Source organism: Salvia hispanica, chromosome 3 (genome assembly GCF_029641045.1).
Source record: "Salvia hispanica isolate PSC_SH4W2 chromosome 3, Shi_PSC_v1, whole genome shotgun sequence".
NCBI lineage: Eukaryota > Viridiplantae > Streptophyta > Magnoliopsida > Lamiales > Lamiaceae > Salvia > Salvia hispanica.
Genome location: NC_142694.1, coordinates 35070993 through 35098602, shown reverse-complemented (window position 1 = coordinate 35098602; position 27610 = coordinate 35070993). Strand labels below are relative to the sequence as shown.

General features: G+C 35.8%; 1 protein-coding gene across 2 annotated transcripts; it reads right to left on the bottom strand.

Annotated features, from left to right (window-relative positions):
• Positions 1–1618: 1618 nt before the first annotated feature.
• Positions 1619–27610, bottom strand: LOC125216013 (vacuolar protein sorting-associated protein, putative (DUF1162)). 2 transcript variants are annotated; one of them, XM_048117612.2, is made up of 49 exons: positions 27472–27610; positions 27259–27406; positions 27008–27085; positions 26089–26201; positions 25529–25622; positions 25140–25183; positions 24582–24650; positions 23657–23718; positions 22960–23164; positions 21895–21963; positions 21724–21803; positions 20888–21037; positions 20477–20540; positions 19876–19977; positions 19285–19479; positions 19039–19166; positions 17862–18012; positions 17343–17441; positions 17122–17223; positions 16657–16715; positions 16458–16560; positions 15397–15576; positions 15209–15322; positions 14633–14898; positions 12474–13993; positions 11185–12374; positions 10799–10924; positions 10568–10723; positions 9540–10136; positions 9395–9466; positions 8841–9305; positions 8004–8187; positions 7670–7918; positions 7270–7585; positions 7077–7193; positions 6542–6815; positions 6129–6242; positions 5966–6049; positions 5559–5609; positions 5306–5485; positions 4907–5217; positions 4500–4829; positions 4363–4426; positions 4024–4170; positions 3232–3336; positions 3048–3158; positions 2867–2971; positions 2539–2608; positions 1619–2455 (listed from the first exon to the last, which is right to left on the bottom strand). In XM_048117612.2, exons 2-49 carry the CDS (start codon positions 27353–27355, stop codon positions 1773–1775), a joined length of 10245 nt encoding a protein of 3414 aa, XP_047973569.1. In that variant the 5' UTR covers positions 27356–27406; positions 27472–27610; the 3' UTR covers positions 1619–1772. The 2 variants fall into 2 exon arrangements, with proteins under 2 accessions (XP_047973569.1, XP_047973570.1); XM_048117613.2 differs by lacking the exons at positions 25140–25183; positions 26089–26201; positions 27008–27085; positions 27259–27406; positions 27472–27610 and having other exon boundaries at positions 25529–25618.

The following is a 27610-nucleotide window of genomic DNA, read 5'->3' as shown; positions in this document are numbered from 1 at the left end:
CTTTAAACCCTCTCAACAAATACTAGAAGTATAAATTAGCAATCTCTAATTTAATTTAAAATAAACAATTGATTCTTATTTGTACTATAATTCAACAAGTTTATGTTAACTCGATGTGAGATTTGTATCGTATGCTGCTAATAGTTAATCTTATACGTTAATTTTATTAATATGATTGAATTTTCAAATATAACGATTTCAAAATAATGAGGATAAACATTTTTTTATTGATTAATCTTTAATACTAAAACTTTTTTTTGCATATACTATAATATTAGTAAATCATATTGTGCATATTGAACTTTCTAATTAAACGGTATTTTTGCCTTTTTGGAGTAATTTCAGATGTTATTCGAACAAATATTTTAATAAAATAAAAAGAACCAAGCTAGAAAAATCAGATATTAAAGATAGCATAATTTCATAAAAGGATATTAAAAAAAGAATTAAGTCCAAATTTAGTCTCCTACATTCGTCTAAAACCCTTTTTGGTCCTATACATTAAGTGTGTGATCTTTCGATCCCAAATAATATATTTTGGTTCAAACATAACTTTTTTCGGTTAAAAATAACAGTCAAACACGTTTGACCAAATTAATAACTTAATTATAACCTAATTATCTTAATTAAATTAATATTAAAATATATAAAATATTTTTTAGTTAAAATAGAAATTAATGAAATTAAAAGGGAATTTACTTAGAACAAAAATTAAAAGGAATTTTGCTTTCCCCAAATTGTCACAAAATTACTTCAAAAATTTACTATAGTAGTAAAATACAACTCCCATAGCACGATTAATGAAAAGTTTTTTTTTCCACAAAGTTTTAGTGTTTATTAAATTGAGTAGATATTGTGTGTTACATAGTAGAAATTATATATGAATCAACTTCATATTTAAGTAAATTTGCTTTTAAATTAATCAATTCTTAATTTAATTAAGATTTTTATAAAATTTTAATATTATATTAATTATGTTAATTAAATTATAATTAAGCCATTAATTTGGTCAAACACAATTTGACCATTAGTTTTAACAGAAAGGGAAATTGGTCTCTAAAACCATGAACTTTGCCTAAAATTTGGTATTTCCCATAAACTTTGAAATTGGTATATAATATCACGAACTTTGCATTTTGTTTGGTATTTCCCACGGCATGTTTATTACTATATTTGACTAACATACGAGGCTTTTATCATACTTGACACAATTAAATCAACGTGGTTTTCAACGTGACTTTTTATGCTACATGTTATGAACTTAAAAAGTGATTTCAAATATTATAAAACATATCACGGTTGCCTATGTTAAATAAGATTTTGATGAAAATATCTTATTTGAGTGAGTTCGGGAAATACCAAACAAAATGCAAAGTTCGTGATATTATGTACCAATTTCAAAGTTTATGGGAAATACCAAATTTTAGGCAAAGTTTATGGTTTTAGAGACCAATTTCCCTAACAGAAAAGTAAAGTTTGGACCGAAATAAAAGATGACACGCTTCATATATAGGGTCAAAAAGTTGTTAGGGAAAAATATAGGGAACTAAAAATGGAAGTCTTAAAAATAAGGAAATCATGAGGCGTGAAACTGCAGAACAGAAAAAAACAGCGAAAATAACAAAAATATGACTGCTTCAACGATTTCTAATAAATACACCCTTTTTCATAACCCAGATTGCAAAATTTCATACAATGACACTATACAGTAAAAACATCATTAATAAAAGCTGTATCTAAGCATAGCAAACTCAAGAATGCTGAATCCATTCCTACCTGATATTGCTTTGGTGTAGAATATATTTGGCACCCCACCCTTGCTCTCTCCCGCTTTCGATCATACCTCGTAGCATTCGCAAGAAATCGTCTGCTTCTTCCTCCGATCCCAATTCCAAATTGGTTTGCAGAAAAGGGAGCGGCGTGTGAGAGCTGCTCCAGAGCTTCCCTTTTGCATCATCACTCCCTCTTTTCGGATGCTGAAGGTTCTGTCTAAATGACGTGGTGTCTGAACCGCTTCCGACTATGTGCACCACCTCACCATCGTTGTCAGCAAGAATCACACTGTCCAAACCTATTTCTGAGAGTATTTCCCACTTTGGATCCGCAGGAACTCCTTCCGACTCTATCAAACTGGGACAGCTGACGACTAAGATGAGTCTCCCGGTGATCAACACGTACTGACCAGACTGCTTAAGCGCTTTGCAGATGACTAGTGTCTCATCCCGCAGATTCACATCGGTTTCAGTGAGAATGTATGTCCCAACTGCTTCATCCCATGAGTAAGGCTTCAGGGGGGATTCTGAGCTTAAAGGCCGGGGTAAGCGGACCCTGAAACACCGGTAACCCATCTGGTGAATCCTACTGCGGTTTCTGATGCTTTGCGCGGTTTTTCCAGTCACCTCGAGTATACTGGCTGCTGGTCTCGCCACGAGCCCAGTAACACCCACAGCAATACCTGTAGAAAAACGATGCAACACATCTCCATTAAGCCAATAGTCGAACATAAGGTAAATAAACTTTTTTGCTAGCCGGCAGTACCTGAAAGTACTCCAGGCAGGCCATGTTTTTCAGCCCCTTTGATTGGTGATTGGAGCACACCAGTTAGCCCCTAAGATAAATAAAAAAATAAGCTTCACTAAAATTTCATAATAACGATATATTGGGTTTACCACGCGAGAAATGATACTAGCCAAATCCAGCTAAAAAATCTTCATTCAGTTTCTCTAAATATCACAATCCAGACAAGTGAATATAAGTGGCATTTCAAAATATGAAAAGAGTGAGAAGACTAGGTAATTATTTCAAAGGGGATGTAAATTCAATATTGTTTAGATACACACATCGATCACAAATAAAAAAAACGTACCTCAAGGAATTCATTTATAACTCCTTTACTGTGTGTAGACATCCCTTTCTGTTGTCTTTCTATCATTGTTGCAGTTTGGTCATCAAATGTAAATGCTACAATCCCCTGCAAGTTGAGATTGTGTTAAAATTCAGCTAAGAGATAGATGTATATACGTTCATGTATATTCTAGAAAACTAACCTTATGTGCAGCTTTGCTGAATTGACTAGTAGCATCACTTATTGCATAGACAGTACTGCTGAGGAGGCTCGTTGTACCTTGGGCCATACCGGTTATAAGACCAGTCGGGCTCTGCAAAAGAGATTTCAACTCAAACACTGTTCTCTTTATAGGGGGGTGGGACGGGAAAGTTAGGGAAGTATACCTGAATTACACTCCACATTGGAAGGGAGAAGAAGTCTTTGATGCCGAGACCTAAGCTTCTAGCAAATCCTACAGGATTTCCAATAACTCCAGCAGAACCGAAAACCTGCATTGTCATGTTACTAATGAAACTTGATTGTCATGAACTCTTGGGGAACAACTACGTCAGATTATAAGTTCATCACGGCTCTCATAATTTCATTTACTGGAGTTGACTGTTAAGAATTTCCAACCCAATAACATGAAAACTACAGCACAGTCCTAAATTTGAGCTCAAGAAAGCCAAAAATCTCTATGATCAGTTAAACTATAATAGAGAAAGATACCCTTTTCAGCATTCATTCTGGAATGCAATTAAAAACCAAAAGAGAAGTAATAAAAGGTAAGAATCCCTCTTCCGCACTCAGCTGTCAATTAAGTGACACATTTAGCAATTTTGTGGATTCAAAACATCAATCTAGAGGGCAAATTTAAGCAGAATATTAGAAAACCACCTATAATCTGCAAGTATCATACTATGATATTACAGAAAGATCCATTTTTGCTTAGAGTGTTTTAGTAAAGTTAAATTGAGGTGTGAAGTGTTTCCATTAGGAGGTAAAGTCTAATGGAATGGTTATTGCTCATAACTACTACAGCTTCAGTCAGAGTTGCATTTTCTAGTGATATCAAAATCAAACAAATGAACAGAAGAGAAAAAGTAGGCTGAAGTAAAGAGGTTAGTTCTAAAGTACGGGAGAAAGTAGACTGCAAAGTCATATGCAAAAATGAAAAAGATCTTTTAGGAAATTACCTTGTACATCTCATGCAGAAATTGCCGCGTGTAATGACTTACGAGGATCTCTTGAATGGTTTCCCAGCTAGCTATCTGGTGCGAAAGAACTAACTCTTTGAAATGAATTTTCGCACCCTCAACATCAGCAAGAGCCATGAGACCTCTCTATGGAAACAATACTATAAGTATAGAAAATGGAGAATTGCCAAAGAAAATTGCTAGTAAATAATGCCATGTAAGTGGGAAAATATTAATATTATAATGCCATGTAACAGACACCATGCCATTTAGGAACTGGCTAAAAAAGTCAGATAACAAGGAGAAATTAATACTCCATATTTGATGTTTTTCACTTACATGAATAAGAGATTCTCCAGATGTTAGGACACCATCCCTGAGGATCCACGGGCTGCTAGAAAAGCTGAAAGAAGAAAAATATGAGATCTACAGCAATCTTATAAAGATATGTGGTTTGGAACTAGGTTTAAGTTAACCTCAATGTAAGTTTAATTGGCCCCATATCAAACAGCTCAACATATACTTTCTTCTGGTTCCGTGCAGAAAGGTGAATTTGTTGCCACGGAGCTCCAATAGGAACGATGTTGGGCAGCAAAAACTTTCTTTTCTGATCTTCAAGGAGGATAGCAGAATATGGAGCATTTCTAGAGGTTTCTCCAGTGATCTCCAATTCCGGGAACAACAAATTCTGGGTTGAGCCTGTATGCTGATAAACTCTACTCTGCAACCTAGATGATACTGTTTTGCAGAATTCAAACAATCTCAGTACGATTTCTTGCTCAATCTCAAGATACAGATCTGCCATTCTGCAAAGGAAAGGAACACAGTATTGAGAGAAATGGCCTTGTTAAGTCTAAAAGTAATCTTTAGAAATACTGCAAACCTGAGGGTAATAGATTCAAATGAAACCAGTGATGTTTCGGCGTTTCTCCACTTGGAAGCACCTAAGAACAATACTGGCTCATACAAGCTCGAAGTGGCTGTTTGATTTGTACTTCCACTGATATCTTTAAGCTTCATCCCGTTTACCATATTTCCCTTGTTTCCAGAGTTGAACGAGAGGATTACAGGATATGGACTTGTACGTAATTGGTTATCAATTTGTAATGATGCAATTTGCAGGGAAAACTGCTGTTGGTCTAAGCTCTGTGCGAAGGTAAGCTTTGTGTTCTTAGCAGATGCAAAGAGTATCTCCTACAAAATAAAAAAAAGGTAATCCCGATTTAATATGGTTATTGAGATGTAAGTAAGAGACAGACACATACTTTCCAAGATATGATACCTCAGGGTGAGAGTTCATTAAAGAGACTCCAAGAAAGGGAATGTCAACTGAAACTTTTTCTTTGTAATTAACAAATGACGCATACTCTTTAGCTTGCTTTCCATTATCTTTCAACTGAGGAACGTGAAGTCTCTTCAAATCATTCAAAACATGATAACTTGAATCGATGACACTGAGGACCTGGTGAAATAAAAGAGGAAATTATATCCTGGAGCAAAAATGCTATTCTATTAGCAGAATTCGGCATACAAACCTTTATTGCTCCTTCTGAATGGACAGATATCAACAATTTCCTATCAGGCTTCTGCAAATGAAATTTTAAAAAGACTAGACATGAGAATAGCATAGCAAATATACTAGACAGACACATGGAAAGTAAGAAGAAATTGGAGGTGGTCAGCCATTTAGCAAGGGCTTTGGGTTTCTTTTTAGCTTGTCGCGCTCAGATAATTCATGATTATCTATATGCCAGCCTTTCGTTTTGTTGGTTCATCTAGAAGCCAACTTCAAATTTTCTGCCACTTGACATGACACATTGAAGGATCCATTTATAATATCATGAGATAAAAAGGTGTATAAAGAGCAATATGGAAGTTGAAATTTCCGAGAGGGAGTGCCACGTTTATAGGAACATTATTATCAGAGCATGTAAAATTGTACCTCCGATGTTGCTGAAAGGTACACAAGTGAATGGGCTGATACATCATCAATAGCATATGATCCTAAAATGCGTTCACCCGGGACCTAGCACAGTCAGAAGTCTGAGATTTATCCCCCAAAGCAGCCACTTGATCCGGTCAAAGACTCAAATTACCATACATACCTCAACAACAAGACGGTGGGGATAGCAGGGTTCATCCCAAGCATAAGGAATAGATGTGTAGGAGTGAATAACTGTTTCAAATGATTCACATTTCGGCTGGTAAATCCGCAACCTCTACAGAGTGTCAAAGGATGGTGTTATGTAGTTGCAATAGCAGAGAAAAACAGACAACAATCCATAAAACTTCACGACCCAGGATTTTGATAGTTTCCAAAAAAAAAGGGTTTCGACTGTCCAGCCTTTCATTGCGGGAAAACCAGTAATGAAAAAATTACAACACCCTAAATATTATCAACAGCATCATGGGTAAAATTTCCTTTTTATTTTAGAAACAAAACACATGACCTTGTACATATTATCATTATGCTCTTTGGTTTTCCTAAAAAAATATCACTAGCAAAGCATAATCTAACCTCCCTTGAATGGTTGTCAATCCTATATGGCATAAAGCCAGTATCATCATCTGACAGAAGAATTAAGTTTGTCCCCGAGTTTCCAGTTGTGCTCCCAACAATCTTTTCTTCTCCAACAGAAACATCAGCATTGCGCACTTCTACTCGCAGCATGTGCACAGCAGCAGTCATGTAGTTGCGCATTTTAAGCTGAGTGTCACCTAACTGCTTGGGTAAGAAGCACCCAGACCACTCCCATCCAGGTTCATCGAAGCGAACAGAAAGCAATAACCCCCTGAATATAATAGGCCATATAAAATTTAAAACAAAAGTAATGGTGCGCACCATGGATCACAGCCTCTCTAATCCTATACATATTATAGGTTAGAACATTCAAAATAAATGGAGTCATGATAAGAACATCTAGAAAATAAATTGTCAGTAATACAAACCTTGAGTGAATTCTATTCTACATGAACTTAATTTCCTACAAGCTCAAGTTCACGCATCACTACAATTAGGATTGCCACAATGAATAGGAAATGGATCAACAAACCTTTTACTATCCATCCACCGAATATAGGCATGTTTTCCAGCTTCCAATTGAAAAGAGGAGTCCGTACCCTTTTGCTTATAACATAAAATTTTGGTGCAAGTATTGACAATCACATATCTGTTAATGAAAAGGAATCAAGTGAATAGAGTGATAAACACACGAATCAATTGAACAAATAGGTTAGAGCAAATACCCAGGCTGAAAAGTGATAATTTTTGTCCTCCCAGAAAATGGTGCAGCCACAGCAGAAACAGATAAGACATAACCGGATACCATTGATGGTTGAGGAACAAGAACACTGGTAGAACCAGTTGGTGGAACTAGGGAAAAGGGGGCGGACCAAGAACGCTTTTGGAGATTTTCTATGACAGAAGGCACATGTCTACTGAGCTTCACCATAACCTCTCCAGAATACGAGTCGGGATCAGGAGAAAAAAGGCAAGCTGAAACCTTTTTACTACCACTTTCTACAAGATCAGATGTATACGAATTTGCTTCACTAGTAGAATCTGCGGGAAAAGTGATTAACCAATTGCATAAATGGCTCTACAAGAATCAATAACATAATTTGCTGAGCAGTATGTGGAGTTTACCTGAAGCAGGTACATCCTGATCAGATAAAATAAGAGAAAGGCCATCTTTCTTTTTGACAAGTACATTCTTCTCATCCAGGTCATAGCATGAAGGAATGATACAGCTAAATCCTTTCATTTCGTTGCCAGAGCTTGAGAGTGCCAGAGGAAATCCAGTACAGTTAAACAACAGAAATGGAACAGATATGAATAGTTCACGAGATCCAGAGACCGCATCCATCACTTTCTCCATCGTAACGTATAATGGTCCTACATCATTTTAAATAAGCGTCTATACTGAATCAAAAGTATTTTTGACATGTTAGGTATATGATGGAACTAGATTTCAACATACCATTACAAAACTCAGACTCAAATTTAACTATTTCAGACACTGAGTACTTAGTTCCGCTGAATCTAGCTTTTTCGCTAAATGATTCTGCGCGTGGATACTTCAAAGTTGAAGGCTTGAATCCATGCATTTGAAATGTTATTGAAAAGTCGTGAGAAGAATCGATATGGTAGAAAGAAGTTTCCACCTGAAACTCAGAATAACGAACATTAGATTGAAGACAGATACCTCCAGTATAAGGACAATAAAAATCAAACACAATCATGGATAGGGGTATACAAACGAGTACCCGCACCCAAGAGTTTCAATTTTATTCCACCAGAACACAACCTGCAATAATTCACGTGTATCCCAATTACCCGACGCGGGTACCCGCGCCCAATTGTGACATTTTTTTACTAAATTAAGAAGAAAAAAAAACAGCAAAAAATTAAACGATTCTGCTAATTAAATGTTAAAGTAGTACAATTTATCAATATGGCATGGATATAACCTTTAATTTTGTATTTACAGGGTTCATTATTTATTAGTACTAATCATTTTGATATCTAAGCATATCAGACAAGATTCAAGCCGATTTTGATTTTATGTAAGAGGTGAAAGAATATTTTAATTAGCTAATGTTGGAATCAAGTTAAGTTCACAGAAGGAAATCCTATTAATTTATAATTGTTGAGAAGGCTAGCCAATTCTAAAGCAAAGAATTTTCAATATCTATGGATCCATTTTACAATACATTACGAACAACACGATTTGTAACTACAGTAAAAAAATTGAAGAGTGCAAAGCAAATGGAAGAAAAGCTTCAGAAAGTACTTTGTTCTTAGCAAATTCACTGACCTCAGAAAGAAATGCTGTTCGTGTGACGCCAGCATCTTCTAATGTCACAGACATCAATTTCATGAGATAATTTTTTAACACCAATGGACTTGTTAACATCACTTGATATAATAATCTATTCCTTGGTATCTCCAAGTTGTGGGAGGATTGACTGTGACTATCTTGACACTGGTTACCACTATCAACACCAATTACCGAATACACTCTTTTCCCACAGCCCACTGGAGACAGACACTGACCATTCACGGAAATGCAACAGCGAAATGCCTCACTGCTAGGAAGAGAAGGATAGCAGACAAAGGAACGCAAAAAGCCTATTTTGACATCTCGAGAGATGATACTTGAGATATTATAAGCTTCACTCCATAGGTACGAGTCACCAATAGGACGCCATCTTATGCAGCCAGATTCAGCTAAGTGAAGAGGGAGAGGAAACTCTTGACCAGGATATATTGGCCCTAAAACCTGAAACAGGAAATATTAGAAGCTTAAATTGACACATCAGGCTCTAATTCCACATATGAGAGAGTAACTGGGAACCATTGCAATATTACCTTCGGAGATAAACCAAATGGAATATCAAATCGCACTTCAAGCACCACTGAAGTTGAGTTTAAAATTACAACCTGATAACAGCAATTAATGAGAAGACGGAAGAACCAACGAAATTTCAAAAATAGGTCACGAAAGTAAACATACTGTAGAGTATAACCGCATCAACTTAGTAAACCGTTGTACAGATACATCAATCACGACAGGAATAGCAAATCCTTTATTTGCATCTGCACCAGCATTTCCTTCACTCATTCTATTTCTAATAGAACTTGCATCACTATAAAATTCAGGGACATGCGAGGACTTTGAAAACTGAACTTCAAAGTAGTTGCGACCGACCAGATCCATTGAGATGGGAGCAGAAGGTGCAGAGGTACCCTCCAGTTGGAAAGTAACATATCGATGTGCTGACTCAAGCAATTGTTTGTCGTTGAGTCTGTCAGAAGAACGAACTGGTCTATATCGGATAAGTAGTTCTTCAGGTGATTCATTGATATAAATAAGAGTAGAAGATCCAGGTTGCAAGACTCCTTCTGATGGAGAGACGTCCAAATCATCAGCACCAAGTTTATGTTGGCACGCATATAGAAGGGGCAGAGTAGTCAAATTTTGCAGCATGTATGGAGCATATCTTCTAGTCCCTACACCTTTAGCTATCTGTGAATTTGACAGGTCTTGGCTTTCTGTCATTGCAGTAAGGCTCCATGCATCGTCGACCATCTCAACTGCCCTCGAGACAACCTTTGAGTAAATTTGAAATGCATCAGTGCTACATAATATAGAGGCATATATATAATTAGGGAGGGGGTCAAATAAAAACATCTGATTCTCAGAAATCTTGCACTGTACCCAAAAAGTAAATGCACTGAACCTATATGTCACTGTACTAAGCTTTACACTCAGCAAATACCACAAATTACTTTATACGTTATGTGCATTTCCTTTATACATTCAGTACAAGAGTTCTCACACTAAGAAGTTTTATATGAACTGCATTATATAGAAAGTGGTTAAAAGATAATAGAAGCAGAAGGCAAAAGTCAAGTTATTACAATGAGCATATGACCATTTGTATGAACAGCCGATGTCATATTAAAACTTGGGGTATCTCTTGGCATGTGTAGCGGTAATAAAACTTCTACTATTTCAGAAAAGTGGTAAAAAGATTGTACCTCGATAATTGGTTCATTAAGATTCAGATTGAGATGTGTCTTTGATTCAAGATTGATGTCTGTCGTGATAGTGCCACTGAAAAGAGCTCTCTCATCCTGCTTTCTACTCATGCTTAACTGAAATTTCCAAGGTTCTAGAAAAGGCTCCCACAAGACCTATAAAGAGTACAGTGACCAAAGTGCTCCAATAGATTATAAAGACAGGAAATAGTACATAAATAATCTATCCACCTTGTCAATGTTGTAGTAGTTCACTTGAAGGTCACACCCAAGAGATCCTTCAATTTCATCCTCAGTTACAGTGGACCAAAAACTTGAATTTCTCACAAGAAACTCCAGCAATGGTCCATTCGAAGTCTGCTCAAATACCCAAAAAGATAAATAAACAAATAGATGAATAAATAAGACATGAAAAACCATCAATAGTTGTTTTTGAGATGGATCAACAGATATTTCAATGCCACTAGCAGATACAGTTTCTCATGTTATGTCTATTGTCGACCATTCTCTGCATTGACTTATTATTAATATAGACTCAGTACATATAGTAGTGTTTAGAAAGCTGCATTGACTATCTTCCAAATAAATCATTAATTCGTGATAGTGGATGTATATACCTTCCAGTCATTTAGGTGAAGAGACAATCTCCTTAGTTGGGCATTTATGTTCATTCTCTTGATAAAAAATCGAGAATGCGTATCTTCTGTTTTCTCAAACCATGTAAAGTAAAAGAGGTATAGGATGTGATTTCCGAGAGACAAATCCAGACTATCAGAACGAATGAACAAATCCATGCTCAGGTTTTCAGTCTGATATTCAAAAATTTCTGCCTCAAGGTAGACTTTAGTTAACTGGAGAAGAGGCCAACTTTGTGCAGTGTCTCCAGATAATAGCTTCAGCACAGCACTCGTGTAATCAGAATTGATTGCAAGTTTGACACTTTTGCCATCAGCAACAAATTCGCTGTTTTTACTTTGCAGGCTAATGGAAATAAAGCAGTTATGATTGCCACTTGGAATACCACAGGCATCATCAGAAGGCAATTCATGAACATGGGACCTTCCCAATGTGTCATATGCATCTCTGCTAACCAGTGCAGGAAAATGTATAGACAAGCTGACATGTTCTAATGTTAAAACAGATGAACCAGCATCCAGATCGATGTCCTCCGGTGGAACATGACTTTGGCTATCTGACGCCACACTTGGACAATTATCAGCAGGAACACTGGACAAACCTTCAGCAGATGCACCTGAAACCTGTGTAGACAGTTTCTTGCTGAATGAAACAAGTAGATCAATAACCTCATTCCAGTCGGGCAAATATAGCCACACATCCAAACTAGGAAAGGACAAAACTATCTGACTTTCACCATGACGGGGTACTACAAGAATCATGTCAAGGACTGACAAGCCTGAATCGGTACAAGAAAATTCAGCAAGGGCAACAGAGTTTAGCAACGAAAATAGTGCCACGGAAGAGAAAGAGATATCAAAAAAGTTGGGTTTGCCATTAATCAGTGATAAAGAACAAACAAAGTGCATCTCAGCCTCCGCTATGATCTCAGAACATGTTGAGTCTCTTTTCACCTGGTGTAATCTTAGTGATAATGACCTCACACAGAATCTCATCTCATTGGTTGTTACATCTGCGCTTATAGACAGGAGCGCAGAATGCTCCATTAATTGTTTCTTTGTCTGTAGAAACCTCACAATATCATAAGTGAACATATTGGATTCTTGTTCCACCAAGGAAAACTGATCGATGACGTAACCCAGTGCATCCAGTCCAGTGATTGTACGTTCTTCTGTAAATTAACAGAAGAATACAGAAATTAACTTTTTTTTATAATTGAAGAGAGATCTGTTAGGAATGTAATTTATTTAATAATACAAAATCCTCATACCTTCAATATCAATCATGCAGTCATTGACCAAAGCCATGACACAAACTGGATAAGAAGCTGAATCAGTCTGAGAATAATAGGGTATTCTCACCCATACATCTGCAGTAAGCGATGCAATCAATACCAGTTTTTGGCATCCGTCCAAGGGATTGACTACATCCTTTCCCAACAATAAAACAGATAGGGATAGGTCACGTCCAAAGAAATCCAAACAATGATTTCTATCAAGAAATTTTCCAGCACCAATGCAGCATGAGGATGGAATATTCCTGGTTAATGAACTTCTGTCACTACTTTCAGAAAAAGAAACAGATAACTGTTTGATATCAATCTGTAGCAACCGATAGAAATCATTATCAGCAGGAGTGATCACATTACAGTCAACTATCTCGAGACTAAATGTAGTAGAGCTCTGAATATTCATAGTATCAGAAGGTAGTACTAATTCATAAGGGCTCCAATCTGGTAGTGAGAAATAACCAATCAACATCGCCAAAAAGTCGGGAGGCAACATGCAAAGGACATGCTGGACATAGAAACTCAATTCACTGGGTGAATTTTGTAACTGGGTGTTCCTTTTCTTTAGACATATATTCAAGATAGGTGAATGGTTTGAAGATAAGGGTCCCCAAAGAAATTCATGAATTATTTTTTTCCACCATGATGTAGAAAGAGACGCTCCTTCTGTAGAACATACCATATCCAACATGTCTTCAGAAATGGTGACTACTGATTTTGCCAAGGGCACCACAATAGTTCCAATAATGCAAGAGGCATCATGAAAATGCATAGTGATGTTGGTAAGATTCAAATTGACAAGAACTGAATCCCTGTTTATAAATGTACACATGGAAGAATCAGAATCAAGATTAGAATTTACACGTGGCGTGGAAAACATCATTGTTCTGTCTTGAAGGCTAGTTTCAGAAGGTCTGAATTTCTGGTCTCTCAAATTGAGTGTTTTATTGAATTTAAGCCTCATATCATCAACCGAGTTTTCAAGGTTACAGAAATATTTTCCATCCTCAAATGTAGCAGAAGGGAATTGATCCAACGGGATGTTTACTGATTCCTTGAAACCAATTCCATTTGAAAGACTATGTTGCTTAGGCTCAAAACCAAATATTGGCGAATTTTGATCTTCTACATTGTTTTTCTTGTAATCAAACTCAGAATGTCCATAAAGTGCTATTTCGTCAAAAAAGCTAACCAGCTTCCGGACAATAAATGGATGGCAATGAATTTCAAGATCACTTGCACATATTGTGTATTTCTGAAGGATCCACGAAGTATTTCTCATAGCTATAAAATGCAGAAAAATGCAGTGAGGAGAAAGTGAAGTTTTATCTTCCAAAAGTCCATTTCGACCATCAACACTCATGTTAGGCTCATTTTCTGATACAGAGCCCCGGATGCTTGAGCAAAGCACATGGTTTTCACAATCATCATTTGCGGAACTAGCAGATATCTGACAAGCTTGAAGAGAAACCCAGCAATCTGGAAAATCTCTTTGGTCATACCTACAATGACAAACGAAAACTTATAAACGACTAGACATTTCCAGCTTCCGTCAGAGCATCAGAGTTTCAAACCACAGACTTTTTAATGTATGCTACAAATGAAGTTGTAGGATAATGTCTTTTTTAAGTGTTTTGTAATTCCTGTAATAGCCAAGATCTCCAACCATAACAACCCCCAAACTATGTGCATAGAACAAATGAAACCTTCTGACATATAACTAACTAAAATGATCCAGCGGAGATCCAAGGTATGACTTGATATGTTTATAGTTTGGATGAAAATGTATGCATAACAGCCAACAATTTTCATACTTCCAGAGGAAGTTTAGGCAAGTAAAAATAAAAGAAAATAATTGAAAAGGTTAGCAGATTACATTTCTCCAAGCATAAGAAGCCGGTTGCAATTTAACATTTTGTTTCAAAGTTAGGGTAACCCACATGCAGTGTTTGAAATGTTTGGAGGACTGGAAATACTGCTCACAAAATGAACCGAACGAACAAGAATATGCACTATCTCACAACAAAAGAAACAAGAACATCAACTTTTAAATGAGGTGAAGAATATGTCGCATGCACGCGCATAACTAACTCCAACCTCCTTTTTAGCAGAGAGTTAAAGTGTAAAAATAGCGTACGTACCAAACACCTAGTTCCTGGAAATTGAGGTTCAGTATGCATCCATCAGCCAAATTGTCTTCAAGTTTAACTAGCAAATAAATTGCATCCAAACTAGCATCAACAGAGAACCAGGTATTCTCAGAGGCCTTCAAGCCATTTGACTTTTGTTCAATTGAATCTGAGGAGTCTGATGGAAGAAGCATGCCACACTGTGATATCAATCCCATAATTTCCCCATAAACAGAAGCAGAGAAGTGGGCCACAATTGAGGGCACCTGTACGTGAACCTAAAAACAAAACAATACACATAAAAAATGTTAAGGGAAAATAAATAATATTAACAGCAAATAATGGTGGCTAATCCACTCCTCATTCTTGATCCCTATACAGTATGTTTAGACAAAAGAGGCTCAACAAAATCCATAGCCGAAAAGAAAACTCAAAAGGAATTTAAATAATGCTACCACTGCACATTATTCCCAAAAGAACCAAATGGTGCAAGAAGAAGTAATCAAGTAGCCATGGAATTATCCACTGAAGAAACAATATTGCCACGGCTGTACACTGAAAAGTAGTGTAGTCAACATTACCACTTACCTCAAAAACCTTTAGAACTGGTTCATCAGGTAAAATACAGGATACCAATGTTGCAGAAGCACTAAACTTTTCAAGGAGGGGGAGGGTTACAGAAGAAGGCATGATTAGATTCATCTGCAAAAAAGTGACGTTTTAAAATCACCCTGCATGTCCGTAAAAAATTAACTTGGACAGGTAAAACCACTGACCTCTGTATCAGATATCAGGATTTCAAAGTGATCATAGAGATTATGAAGCTGAAATCCAAATTCGGAACCTCTGGGACCAGATCCAACATGATGGAAAAGATGAGATGTATCTCCGATGGGAGAAGCAGAAGAGTCTATTTCAGATTTGGATGTGAAGGAAATAGCTGCTATTTCTATAACCTGCCAAAATGAATCTACTAAGAACAAAGAATAGAGAAATAAACTTCCTAACACATATTAATCACTCAACTGTCACACTAAATAAGTTAAAAGTATTAAAACAATTCACTAACAGATATTTTGGGAAGTGCTATTCTACTAAACTAAAGTTAAGGCGCATGGGTTTGATAGAGAATAGAAAGCAGGAAACTATGCAGCAGTGGTACATCGACTAGGATATCTTTACAAATAAATGTTGGATATCTGCTCATTAAAATTATGGGATCTTCGATTGCCTATGAAGACCTCTATAACAGTGCAGACAAAATGTTCATAGTTATCAGTTAAACTAAGGGAAGGTCTTACATCTTGCGGAGGGGGTTTCATTTTTATGTTTCCAATTACATAATCTATGTTTTAACAAAAATATTATCCCATTTGATTTCTTCACACTTACTTCATCAGGGCCAATCTAATTATTTTCACATGGTGCGGATGGGCCAAGGTTAGGCTGACCTGGTGAGCTAAATGTGGCCCAAACTTTTGAAAAAAAAAACAGGTACAGGATTAGGTTTTACCAGCTTCTAAAAATGAATTAGAAAAGATAAATTCTTATAATTAGTTCCCAGTTTGAAAATTTTAGTTTGATAGAGTAGAAGCCCTAATAAAATTATGTTCCGATTGCACTAATGCGAAAACAATCTAGAAGTCTAGCTAACTAGAATCAGAAGTATAACTGGGGGCACATTAAGGAAAAAAGTAGTTAAATTATGTGGAATAGACACGTGAATTTTTCAGAGAAATCATTTCAAATTATTGTTTAGAAGATGCATCACCCACTTGTGAAAAGGGGAAAACAGAAAACATTTGCAGTTAGCAAAACAAGGGTATGAAAAAGATACCGTATTATGCCCTCCATTATTAGCATGTCCCCATGGTATATTAATGGCAGTATTCAAAAGATTAATATCCCACGTGATCTTCTTACGACTGGATAAAACATAGCTGCGAAACAAAATACAATGTAAAACTAAAAGATTCTATAGGATGATATAAACAAGGAAGACATTAAGCAGAGCACCCGACAAACACTATACGTACTCAAGTTTTGATAGAAGTCGTGAGTTAGGATCATCAATTCCATTTAGAGACAGCAGGATCTGAAAGAACAATAAAAGTAATATCGTGAAAACGCTGTACACTCTTATTTCCTATAAAATAAACCCAATCTCATGTAGATAAATGCAAAGGACATCCAGGTAAGATCTGCGGCTCTTATGCATAACATTATAACAATATATAAAGATAAAAGAAAATCAGAAAAAGATGATGTTGATCCTACACATAATTTGAGACATTTTGGTGAACACTTTAAAACCACAGGTTAATGGTAGATTAATTGCAAGTAGCTCACTCAATTCTCACGATATAATCAAGACAAAGTGAAAGAAATGAACAGAGTAGTACAACATCAATGATATTTCGGTCAAACTGGGCAGTCATATTCTTGCACACCACAAGAGTCAAGCAAAGAGAATATTGAACTTTCTTAATGACTTATGTTACCCTCTGCTGTTGAAAGCTCATGTGGTGTAGAACATCTAAGAAATCCAAAATATTCTTCAAAAGCTCTGAATCACAAAATAGTTCGGTTGGACTAAGTGTCACCTGAATACAGAAACTGGCAGTCATCAAAACCCCAAGAAACAGAAAGAAAATAGAATTGTAGATCAATGTTGCAGTCTGAAATAAATGAAGGACTTCGGAGCTAAGGGACATAGGAAAACCTTCACTGATAAATTACTATTAGAACTGGGTGGGGGCATCTCCACTTTGATATCCAAAGAGGGAAGGTGCTTGCCAAAAACAGCATCCTCTGAATTCATCTGCGAACAATAACTCCAAGTACAATCAACTGAAAACTTATAAATTCATGACATCCATATATATGCATAACCCTTTTGGTCAGTGACAATGACTCGCGTAGAAACCCCTGGTAATAATTAGTCAAGCACTTCCAACATATGAATACAGAGGATAAGATAATCAACTGAAACAACAGATTCACTAGAAGATCATAAAACAAAAAAAAATACCATTTCCAGATACTATAGCCTTTATCAATCCAGACATGTGCCAATAGCATATCACATGAAACTAATTTCTACATAAAGAAACTAATTGACTGATTGAAGTCATCTTACATCCGTGTACTCCTCTATGTGCCAAATCATATCCAAATTATACTAGGGGAAATAAAAGCTACAAAAACGATGAAAAATGTAGAGAAGTAAGAATATACAGACCTTTTTTGATGAAAGAATAATTTGACTGTTGAATGGATTGAGTATCTTCGCAGAGTTGACTGAGGCAGTAATGGCAGCAGATTTATCCCGGACCTTAGCCTTGATAGAAATCCCACAGAGCATCAAGTCAGCAATATTCCGACCCAGTTTCCTAAATGACCACCAGAATCACAAATAGTATAATACTTAGATGCGCTATAATGGTAAAATCAATCATTAGATATACATGCTTCTATCTAGAGGAAAGCAAGGGCTAGGGAGGATGATAATATCACAGATCATCAATATACAAGATCGACCAAGTATTCAAACTATGAACTCAAATCCAAAATCGACTATGTAATAAGCAGAACCAATGGGACCCCTAAGTACCTAATCAGCCATCTCTTTACCACGCAACCAATCACATATGCAGTAGCGGACGCAGAAATGCACGGGAGTAAGGGCTAAATTCTCAAATTTTACCTTAAAAATAAATTTGTAGGTAACTTAGATTATTAATAGGGGCTTTTATATAATAATGTGTATAGAATATGAATAAATTTTAGAACTTTATAGTAGAAAATAATTTAAAAAATGAATTCATTAGGGGCTAAAGCCCCTCCCCCTATAAGTGTAGGTCCGCCAGTGCACATATGAGAAGCATCTAATTTTGTTAACCACTAGGACTTCATCAATATTACTCTTAAAAAGTTCAAACAAGACATGCTGCAAAATGTTTTTAACATACTAGATAAGCACAGTAGATCAGCCTGATTACTTTTAGGAGAAACAGTGTCGCTCACATACGAAATCTTAACCTTTCCCTCGCCCACAACATAATCAATGAACAATGAAACTGTTGTGGCTTTGCTGCTTAAACATCAGCTGAAATATTAAAGAGAAGGGGAGAAAGAGGGCACAGTGTGCCAAACCAATCTAAAAGCATACTGTGTCGGCTGGCTTGCTTAGACACTGCTTTGGCCCCTTGCCTAATTAATCTAAGGGCACAGGTGAATTACTAGTGACAACAAAAATTCTTGACTTAGTAGCCATGTATTACCCACACAACACATCTTAGCCCCTGAAGTTGCAAAAGATCTTAATTTAGTTCACCACCAAATGTATCACCAAAGCACACTTACTTACAATGTTATTGTAACAATATCACAGAAGTCATACAGAACAATTTACGTACATGCTCCGGAGCTTGGTATGAATATCAGAAATATTGATCTTCACTGAATAAAAGTACACCTCTTCCTTATTAGCAGAGTCTCCAATCACTGCAGGGGCGGGATAAAATTTTGTCGCCTCGTATATATCCTTCAGAAAGATATGTCAAATCCTCAATACCAACCAAGTTATACATGTCTAATACTCCAGCAGTTCAGTGAAATCTATATATTGATTGAAAGATTGAACTAAACAACTACTTTCATACTTTGATCGCATCATCTGAAATGACACCAGAAAATTGATTAGTAACATCTGTTCCACCAGCTCCAAGCATCCCATAAGATAGCCAATTCAACCATCCACGGGGTTTGTTAGGAGGCTGATCATCATCTACTGACTTGTTCATGTTCATGTTTTCACCATTGCTACCATACTTTGAGGATGCATTTACCAGGAAATCCTGCCAGAAAAGGGAGCATAATTACAAGGAACACTACTCTGATGAAATGACAATTAGGTGTGTGTTTTTCCACTAGTAGCTTTCCAAATAGTGAGTGGAAGGAATGGGTGGACAGTTCAAAACTTGGATAAAGATAGTTAAGGAAGACATTCTAAATCTTGGTGTAACTTGCACACTAAGTGTCGTTACGCTGACCCCACAGGTAGAAGCAATGATCGATCTATAATGATGATGATGCTGAATTTCAGATGGTTGCAACGACAATGAGATATGCAGTAGGAGTGAATAAGCTGCCAGCTAAATAATCTAAAATATGTTAAACTGATGGCACTGGCCTTACTATAAGCTAAATGCAATAAGAAAGATGAAAAACAAATTTGTTAGTGGTCATTTTACCTCTAGTTCCTGCTCGGCAACAGCTCTGTAATTCAAAATATCCTCTATATCGGTGACTTTTTCCATTTCCTCTAGCTCCTGCTCGACATCTTCATCTATCATCTGATGGTTGGAATCAGAACAAACGGTTATTAAAGGGAGCAAGAGACTATAGAAAAGAAAGAGTAAGTTAGAAAGCACCATTTTTAAGGTTTCAATAATATATAATTCAAAGGAAGTAATAAGTAGCTCAATGCTACTAGATATACCGTATTGTGGCGGTCAAACATAAATGGATTAAGAATTCCAGAAAATGTGATATTCACATGATTTTTTTTAAAATTAAATTTTTTTAGCATAAATGAAACAGCCAAACATTGAAATTTTACATCTCATTCCCTTTAAACAAAGGGAAAGTGGTATTCTCAGTCTTTTATTTGTGTATATATCTAAATCAATCTTCAATACTGTGGCTACTTTTATAATATAATGTTCTTGATGCTTTCCAGTTTAATTTCCATTCCCTATTTCTACCCAATACTATTTGTCAGAAAATCTAGTGCTTAACTTCAGAAGTACGGCTACTGTTTAAGCATTTAAGCACGTGGAAAAACTATCTCACCTGGTCATGTCTGAGGCATTTCAACTTGGCCTTATACAAGTTCACATACTTCCGGCGAGAGTTTCTACCATTTAAACATAATAAAGACATTAATATACAAATTTCCAAATGAAGATGCAAGGGAGATGTCAGTGCATTTAAACTATCTGACATTATATTACCATACGTGTAATAAACCACATAAGCATATCATGAAGAAATAGAACAATGTACATGATTTCTCTTATCTCAATTCCCTTGGTCTTTCTCACATTAGCTTTCTCACTTTCAATGAGAAGCACTCCATTACAAAGTCTATATTTATCTACACGGGATTCATCCTTAGCAAGAATGAGAGACAACAGTGTTTGATAACAATTCAAGTGCAGTAGCCAGCACTCAACAAGATTACAAATGATACTTTCAACTTACAGCCTCTCTGCGAAGTACTTCCAAGAAGTTCTTCTCAGCCTCCTACGAACATCAGAAAGAACAGACTCTTGAGCATAGTGCCACCATGCCTTTTGCCACCCCTTAAACTTTTCCTCTAAAGGGCTCCACCAAGGCCGATAACACCCATAACTACAAGATGAAAGATAACAAAATAAACCAGAGTTGTTTATATTCAAAGCAGTTCATATTTTGATAAGCAGTGCCAAATTAAAAAGGATCAAAGGACATACGGAAGGATATATGAATGAGAAATGGAAAGAACGTGGTCCCAAATACTATTGCTGCACAATTAGTTTATGGCATAAAAGGTGCTATTATATTTTTTAAATGGTTAATACTTAATACAGCATGAGGCTGAATTTGGTTTACATATTTATGGGGATTTATATCCCTCAAAGCTGAGGGATAACCTGAATAGAAAAAAAAGGCACTGTCAGGAAGTCCTGACAATGCATACAAGTGACATATAGAGACTTCTAACATAAAACAACAGGAACATGAGCATAAACTAGTAAAGAACACAAGTGGCTAACAAAGAAATTGATTAGATAACTAGCCAAAATAATAAAGAATTCAAATGAATAGGCATTCAGATCTCATCACAAACAGTAAGCAAGTTCATCCTGATATTTAATTTTATTTGAAAATTGCAGGATAAAAGATCTTAAAGTAAATTTAGTGTGATAACCTGTTCCCAGTTCCAGATTGGAATATATAAACGCACAAAAATAAAATAAAAAAAACCGTTCTCTTAAAACTAAGCCATTTACAAATCAAATACTGAGAAAAAGATGATAGCATAACAGCAAGCTTACTTCTCTCTCAATTGACATAATGATACATAATCAAGAAGAGACAGTATCTGCTGCAATTGATTCTCATCCATTGAGGTAGCCTATAAAGCACAATACTAAAAAATGATCAGAAGATTCAGATAAAAAAGATGCAATGCAAGAATGCAAAATTTGTAGTGAACATGACTGTACCATGCTAGCAAGCTCAATGTTGACAGTATACTGCGGAGCATCATTTAGTAGTTTCCCTGATTTGTTTACCTACATGAAATTGATGAAAGCTCAAGTAGGCGTGAAAAAAAATTGTGCCATATATCAATTTAATAACTTTGTAGCAGAGATAGGTACTATGCCAGACATTATCATCATTATCATATTGGTCAGCTTACAATCATATCCGCAACAGACAAACAGCGGACAATTTAATTTAAGGATCGATGGGCAGTATCATTAGGGAGAGAACATAGGAAACAAATTTTTGTTAATGTAAGTTAAATTGCTGCAATTACAACTTAGAATAATGTAATTTATAAGAAAGGAGCAAGAATACTCTATTCAGTAATAAAATGTATCATAATTCGTCTAGTGTTTTTCATGTTCAATAACAATTCCAATAAACAAGTAAATTCAGATTTGAGCAACCATATTTCCCTGCAGTATTAGCAAAACCATCAAGTTCTAGCTAGCAGATACAACCAACATGAAAAATTTTATACCAATATATATAAAAAAATCTTAACACAAATATAGTTGATATACCCAATCATTTAGCAGTTATGAGTTTATGTTATTTGTAGGTGTTTCAAATAAAAGGAAATTCAGAACTTGACAAGGCATATGAAATACATTTTTTCATTTCTTAATTAGAGAAAAGTAGGTTTCAGTGATTAAGAGTACCATAGTCAGGTATAAAAGGTTGACCATATGTGAGTACTTCTAGTTCTTGAGTGGTAACAAGTTTATACCCATGAGGAGTAAAAATTTAAAAAAAGAGTAACTCAGACTAAAATCAAGCATTAAATGTTTTGGAAATAAAATTACTAATAAGAAACAAGTGGAATTTATTAATAAAATGAAGGTACGCGGAATGAGCAATACCATAGTGAGTGAAAAATACAATGTAACGTACAATTGTCTGGCATAAGAAGTTAAGATATGTAAGAAATTAAGTATACTGCTGGCTCAAACACTTTACTCAAGGATGCAAAACATAAAACGATAATATTATTACCTAAGATAGAAGCCAAAGATGCTTACCGACAAAGATACTGATACATTGAGAGGAGCTAATATTGACGAATATTTATTATCATCCAGTTCTTCCATTCCCATACTATTCGAAATGTGAGCAACCTCCAACTTCGAATCACTAGCTTCTCCGTAGGTATCACAATAAAGTTCTAAATTCTGAATTTCAATCAATTTGTTGACTCGACCCCCTTTAACTTTTGTAGTTGCCGATCTGAAAGAAAACTTAAATATACAAAATTGGAATAAAAAGAAAACTGGAACAAACTTCTGAATTCTAAACTTTCCACAAGGACCCAAGAAAGCCAATTATTGATCTATCGGTATGAATAAGTATTTCGCAAAAGTTGAGGCATGTGACAAGATTGCTTAATGGTTCGCTCACATTTGGTGGATAAAGTTGTGATCACCAAGTCAATTTCAGTGACTTTCTTTCTTTGTTTTTCACCCAGAAACAGAAACATCATTATACTTTTACAACCAGCAGACATAGCATCCACTCCAAATGTCGTTATTTGTTCTTTTTCTAAAGGGGGGAGGGGGTATTTAATGTTAAGGTATTAACTATTAACATTGAGCCAAAACAGTGAAATTTGCCACAATAATGTGTTCCAAACTTAGCTTCAACATTTACGAAGAAGGCTGTAGCTACCACAATAACATGCTAATTAAACAAAAAAACAAGATCCAAGGTAAGGAAGTATACACGAAAGCAGTTTGTTTCATAATTGTCAAACTTGAAAACTTCAGTCCAAACCGCAGATCTTCCTGCAAAACATAAGTCCAAATAATACAAATTAACATTACAAATTCATGACCATGTCTGGGGAATATGAAGAACTAGATCTAAGAAATTAACAATAAACTAGAATTAGGTAATGAGTTAGGTCATAAATTTCACAAATTACAAAGAATGTAACAAAAAAACAAACTAAAGCTGGCTCCCAAGTTATCAAGAGAAACAATCATCCCAACTAAACTCTTGTTGAAAAGAGATATAGACACGGTCCACATAGATCATTCAGATAGTGATAGAGAAACAATATTGAAACATACAAGCTTAGATTAGTTGACCTCAGTGAGTTGGATTGTCAAATGAACCTAAATATACGCAATTCAAGATCCTTAGCCAAAATAATGCTCTTTCTCGCACGCACACCCAGTATGAAATAACATTCTGCATTTTTCTATTCTGTCTAATGAAAGGAATATTGATAGTCTGATATTAAAACTTAAACACCATTTAGCATGTGATTTTGACAAAAGACCTATATTGTTCTAGTGCCAGTAGGGTGGAAAGGTATACTCTAGTAAATGAGCATGCTAAAACAGAGCTCACGAACCCATTTAGACTGCGAAAATTAGACACAAAGCAATGATTGACCGAACATGAGATACACCACTATACGCCTAATTCATTAATCACACTATAATACTATACCAAGTATAAGCGGGAAATATAGAAGTAGAGAGCAATAAATAAGATCTTTAGAGTCAAATAATTTATACCATACAAAAAGATGAAGTAATTGTGTCAAAAAAGAATTTAATACAGTTTGAAGGTAAAGACTCATGGGCATCAGTAAACAAATAGGATTCAGCATATACTAATGATTGATAAAAAATCATACCGCTGCACTCTGTTTTTCACAGTAGAGGACATGAACATTTCTGATGGATACTTGGATGCTGTCAAGAATCTTGGACATAATGCAGGAAAGTTAGAGAGAAAGTGAGTAAAAGGGGAAATTAGAGAAAGAGGGTAAAAGTGATTAACTGAAATGTTGTGCCAAGAGGAAAAGTAGAGCGCTAGTAAATGTCAAGTATGATCAATAAACCAAAAAAATAACTTTGTGAAACTATCAAGGATATTGTTATAATTATTAGATTGAAAATAACATCCTCTGAGATAGAACATCATTATTAGATGATCTTGTTAGTAGCGATACGAATGAACAAAAGAAAGATAACAAGAATTCAAGAGAAGAAGCTAGCACATTTATTAAACATTTTAGTAAGTCTTAAATATCTCCTTAATTGATATTGAATGCGCCAATGTTGGTTCATGAGATAGATCACTGAAAAATAAGCTTATCTTCCCAAAATACAAGATGTAGGCCAAAACGTGGAGATATGTTCTAACCAGAGAATGAAACACGATTACCAGCTTGCAGATAGCAAAATAGTACCTTAGCAGTGATGTGTGAAATAAAAGACTTTCCAGTCTGATTATCTGCAATAGATATGTTTTCATGAGAAACATTTTAAACCAAAATGATGCTCATGATGAGAGGAAACAGTCTTGACAAGGTAGTCATTATGAGAATTAATAACATGTAGTCATTTTGTATGCTATATGCTAGTTTCTACATGGGTACCGTATATCAAAGATAAAGGTGGTCACAGCAAGTACTGCTGATTGATAATAAAACACAGAATTAACAAAATTGCTCTTACTCAGCATAATAATTCACTTTCACTCAATAACCAAAAACCCAATAAATTCATAGCAATAAAGAATTTGTGGATTAACAAATTCCATAAGCAAGGGCCAGATAATCAAAGTCAACATCCTCACCACATACACGTCTTGATAGCTTTGCAAGTTCAGCTGCTGCAAGCTGGGCCTTTTTGCTTGCATATTCTCTTCTTTTAATAGCATCCATTGCCCACTGCAGCCAACACCAGTCAACAACAAAAAAAATGTAGTGAGTCACAACTCAAAAGGGTAAAGAATTCATTGATGTTAACGGGAAATGCTGGTAAGTTCCCCTTGTATCCTCCCCTAAACACATCATGTGTATCTGAGATCCTAGACCTTGACAAATACGTTGAACCCTTCTGATTTACCAAACACTACTACATTACTCAAAGGGCCACCAGAACCACCCACTTTCAATCACTCAAATCATAGTTGAAGGATCTTGTCTTTGGTTTAGTGCATACTGTGTTATCTGTGTCGATTAATTTCAGTCAGGGCTTCTCGATGATGTAATGGAACTCATCAATACAACTAAAGTATTAAATCAATAAAGATGCAGAGGAAAATGTGATTTGCTTCGCGACTTGCAGAAGAACGTGTTGTTTATAATGTTCACGTCTCTAACTTTCATGGCAACAATCTAAAAAGAAAATTACCTCCTTGTCATCTCTTTGAGAGAGACAAATATATACATCCTCCAGAATGATTATGATCGGGTCCCACCCTAGTTTCTTCCAAGGAATTTTGATGCTTAACTTCCCAACCCGGCCTATGAAAGCAAATACATAGAGGTCGTCACATGATAGAATATACGACCTCACAAATCAACAAAACAATATTGGTAATAGAAGATAGGTTTATCCTTAAAGGCCAAATAAGAGAAGCAAAAAACTAACTACAGATGCAGGCAATGCAATAAGGCAATAAGTCATACAGCATATTAATGTATTTCATCACTGAAACACACAATGGCCTCTTTTAACTCAGACTTTCCATCAACCAACCTACTCGTGTTTTATTTTTGTCTTGCACAACTTAGGAGTCGCCATATCCATCCCATTAAAAGCAGCATGAATTGCCACAATAACATATAGAACTAACTAAGCCTTCGACAGGTAACCTAGATTTTACAAAAAGCATAAATTTCATTGTCATATCCATCCCAGCTCTTATTGGTCTCGTTGGCTAGAGAGGAACGCATAAATTTCTAGCATTATGACAAGAACGGATGAGATTTTGTGTTTCCTGGTGGTGGGTTCAAAACATACGGATTTCAAGTACTCTTTGAATCGGATTCTATAACTCCTATCAGACTTTTGAAGTGGTGCAATGTAGCTCATTTGGAGTTCTGCTTTCTGGTACCTCATCCCTTTTAACTTATTTCCGCTTTTCATTAATGAAGATCTTTTCTATTTTCATATCTAAAATAAATCATCATAAACGCATGTCAGCTTCAAGGTGAATTTTCAAGCTCATCAAAGTGCATGACCAAAAGAATATGCTTTACGATACAAATAAGAAGCGCAACAATTGAGTTATCTATACTTGGACAATAGACAGCACTTCAAATTTTACCTTGCGTGAAAGCAAACGGTAGCCGGAGATAGTCAAAGGCTTCGAGAATCAGCTCCACATTTTCCAGTAATACTTCCTCTGAATCAAAATTCACATGTGATTCAAATATGAAATGATCATTTTAAAAAAGAAACCACCTAAAACACCATCTCCAGCTAATAAATTTCCAATACAATAGTAAAAGAACTGGAATAAGAAGAAATTCCCAACCATTACAGAAACAGAGATAACGAAATTCAGAGCATTATTACCATTCCATAGGGTGATCTTGAGCTGCTCTTTTTGGATGTCTTTGATGTATTTGCCTAGGTAACCCCATATTAACTGCCTCACTAATCCCTCAAACATCCTTTCTATATTTCCTTCTCTTTCAGCTTCTTCTCAGTTCGATTTCATTCACTGAACCACGGCAAACAATTATAAGCTAGTTCAGAACAAAATTGGAACCCTAACCGGAAAATTACCTCGACGGAAAATTGATGGCGGCGTGAAGAGGACGGAATAACGGAAATTTGACGGCGGAGGGCAGCGGCGGTTTGTGACATTTTCGTTTTTTTTTTACCTTTTCGTTTTCCAAGTGTATTTTGATATTTATATTTGGCA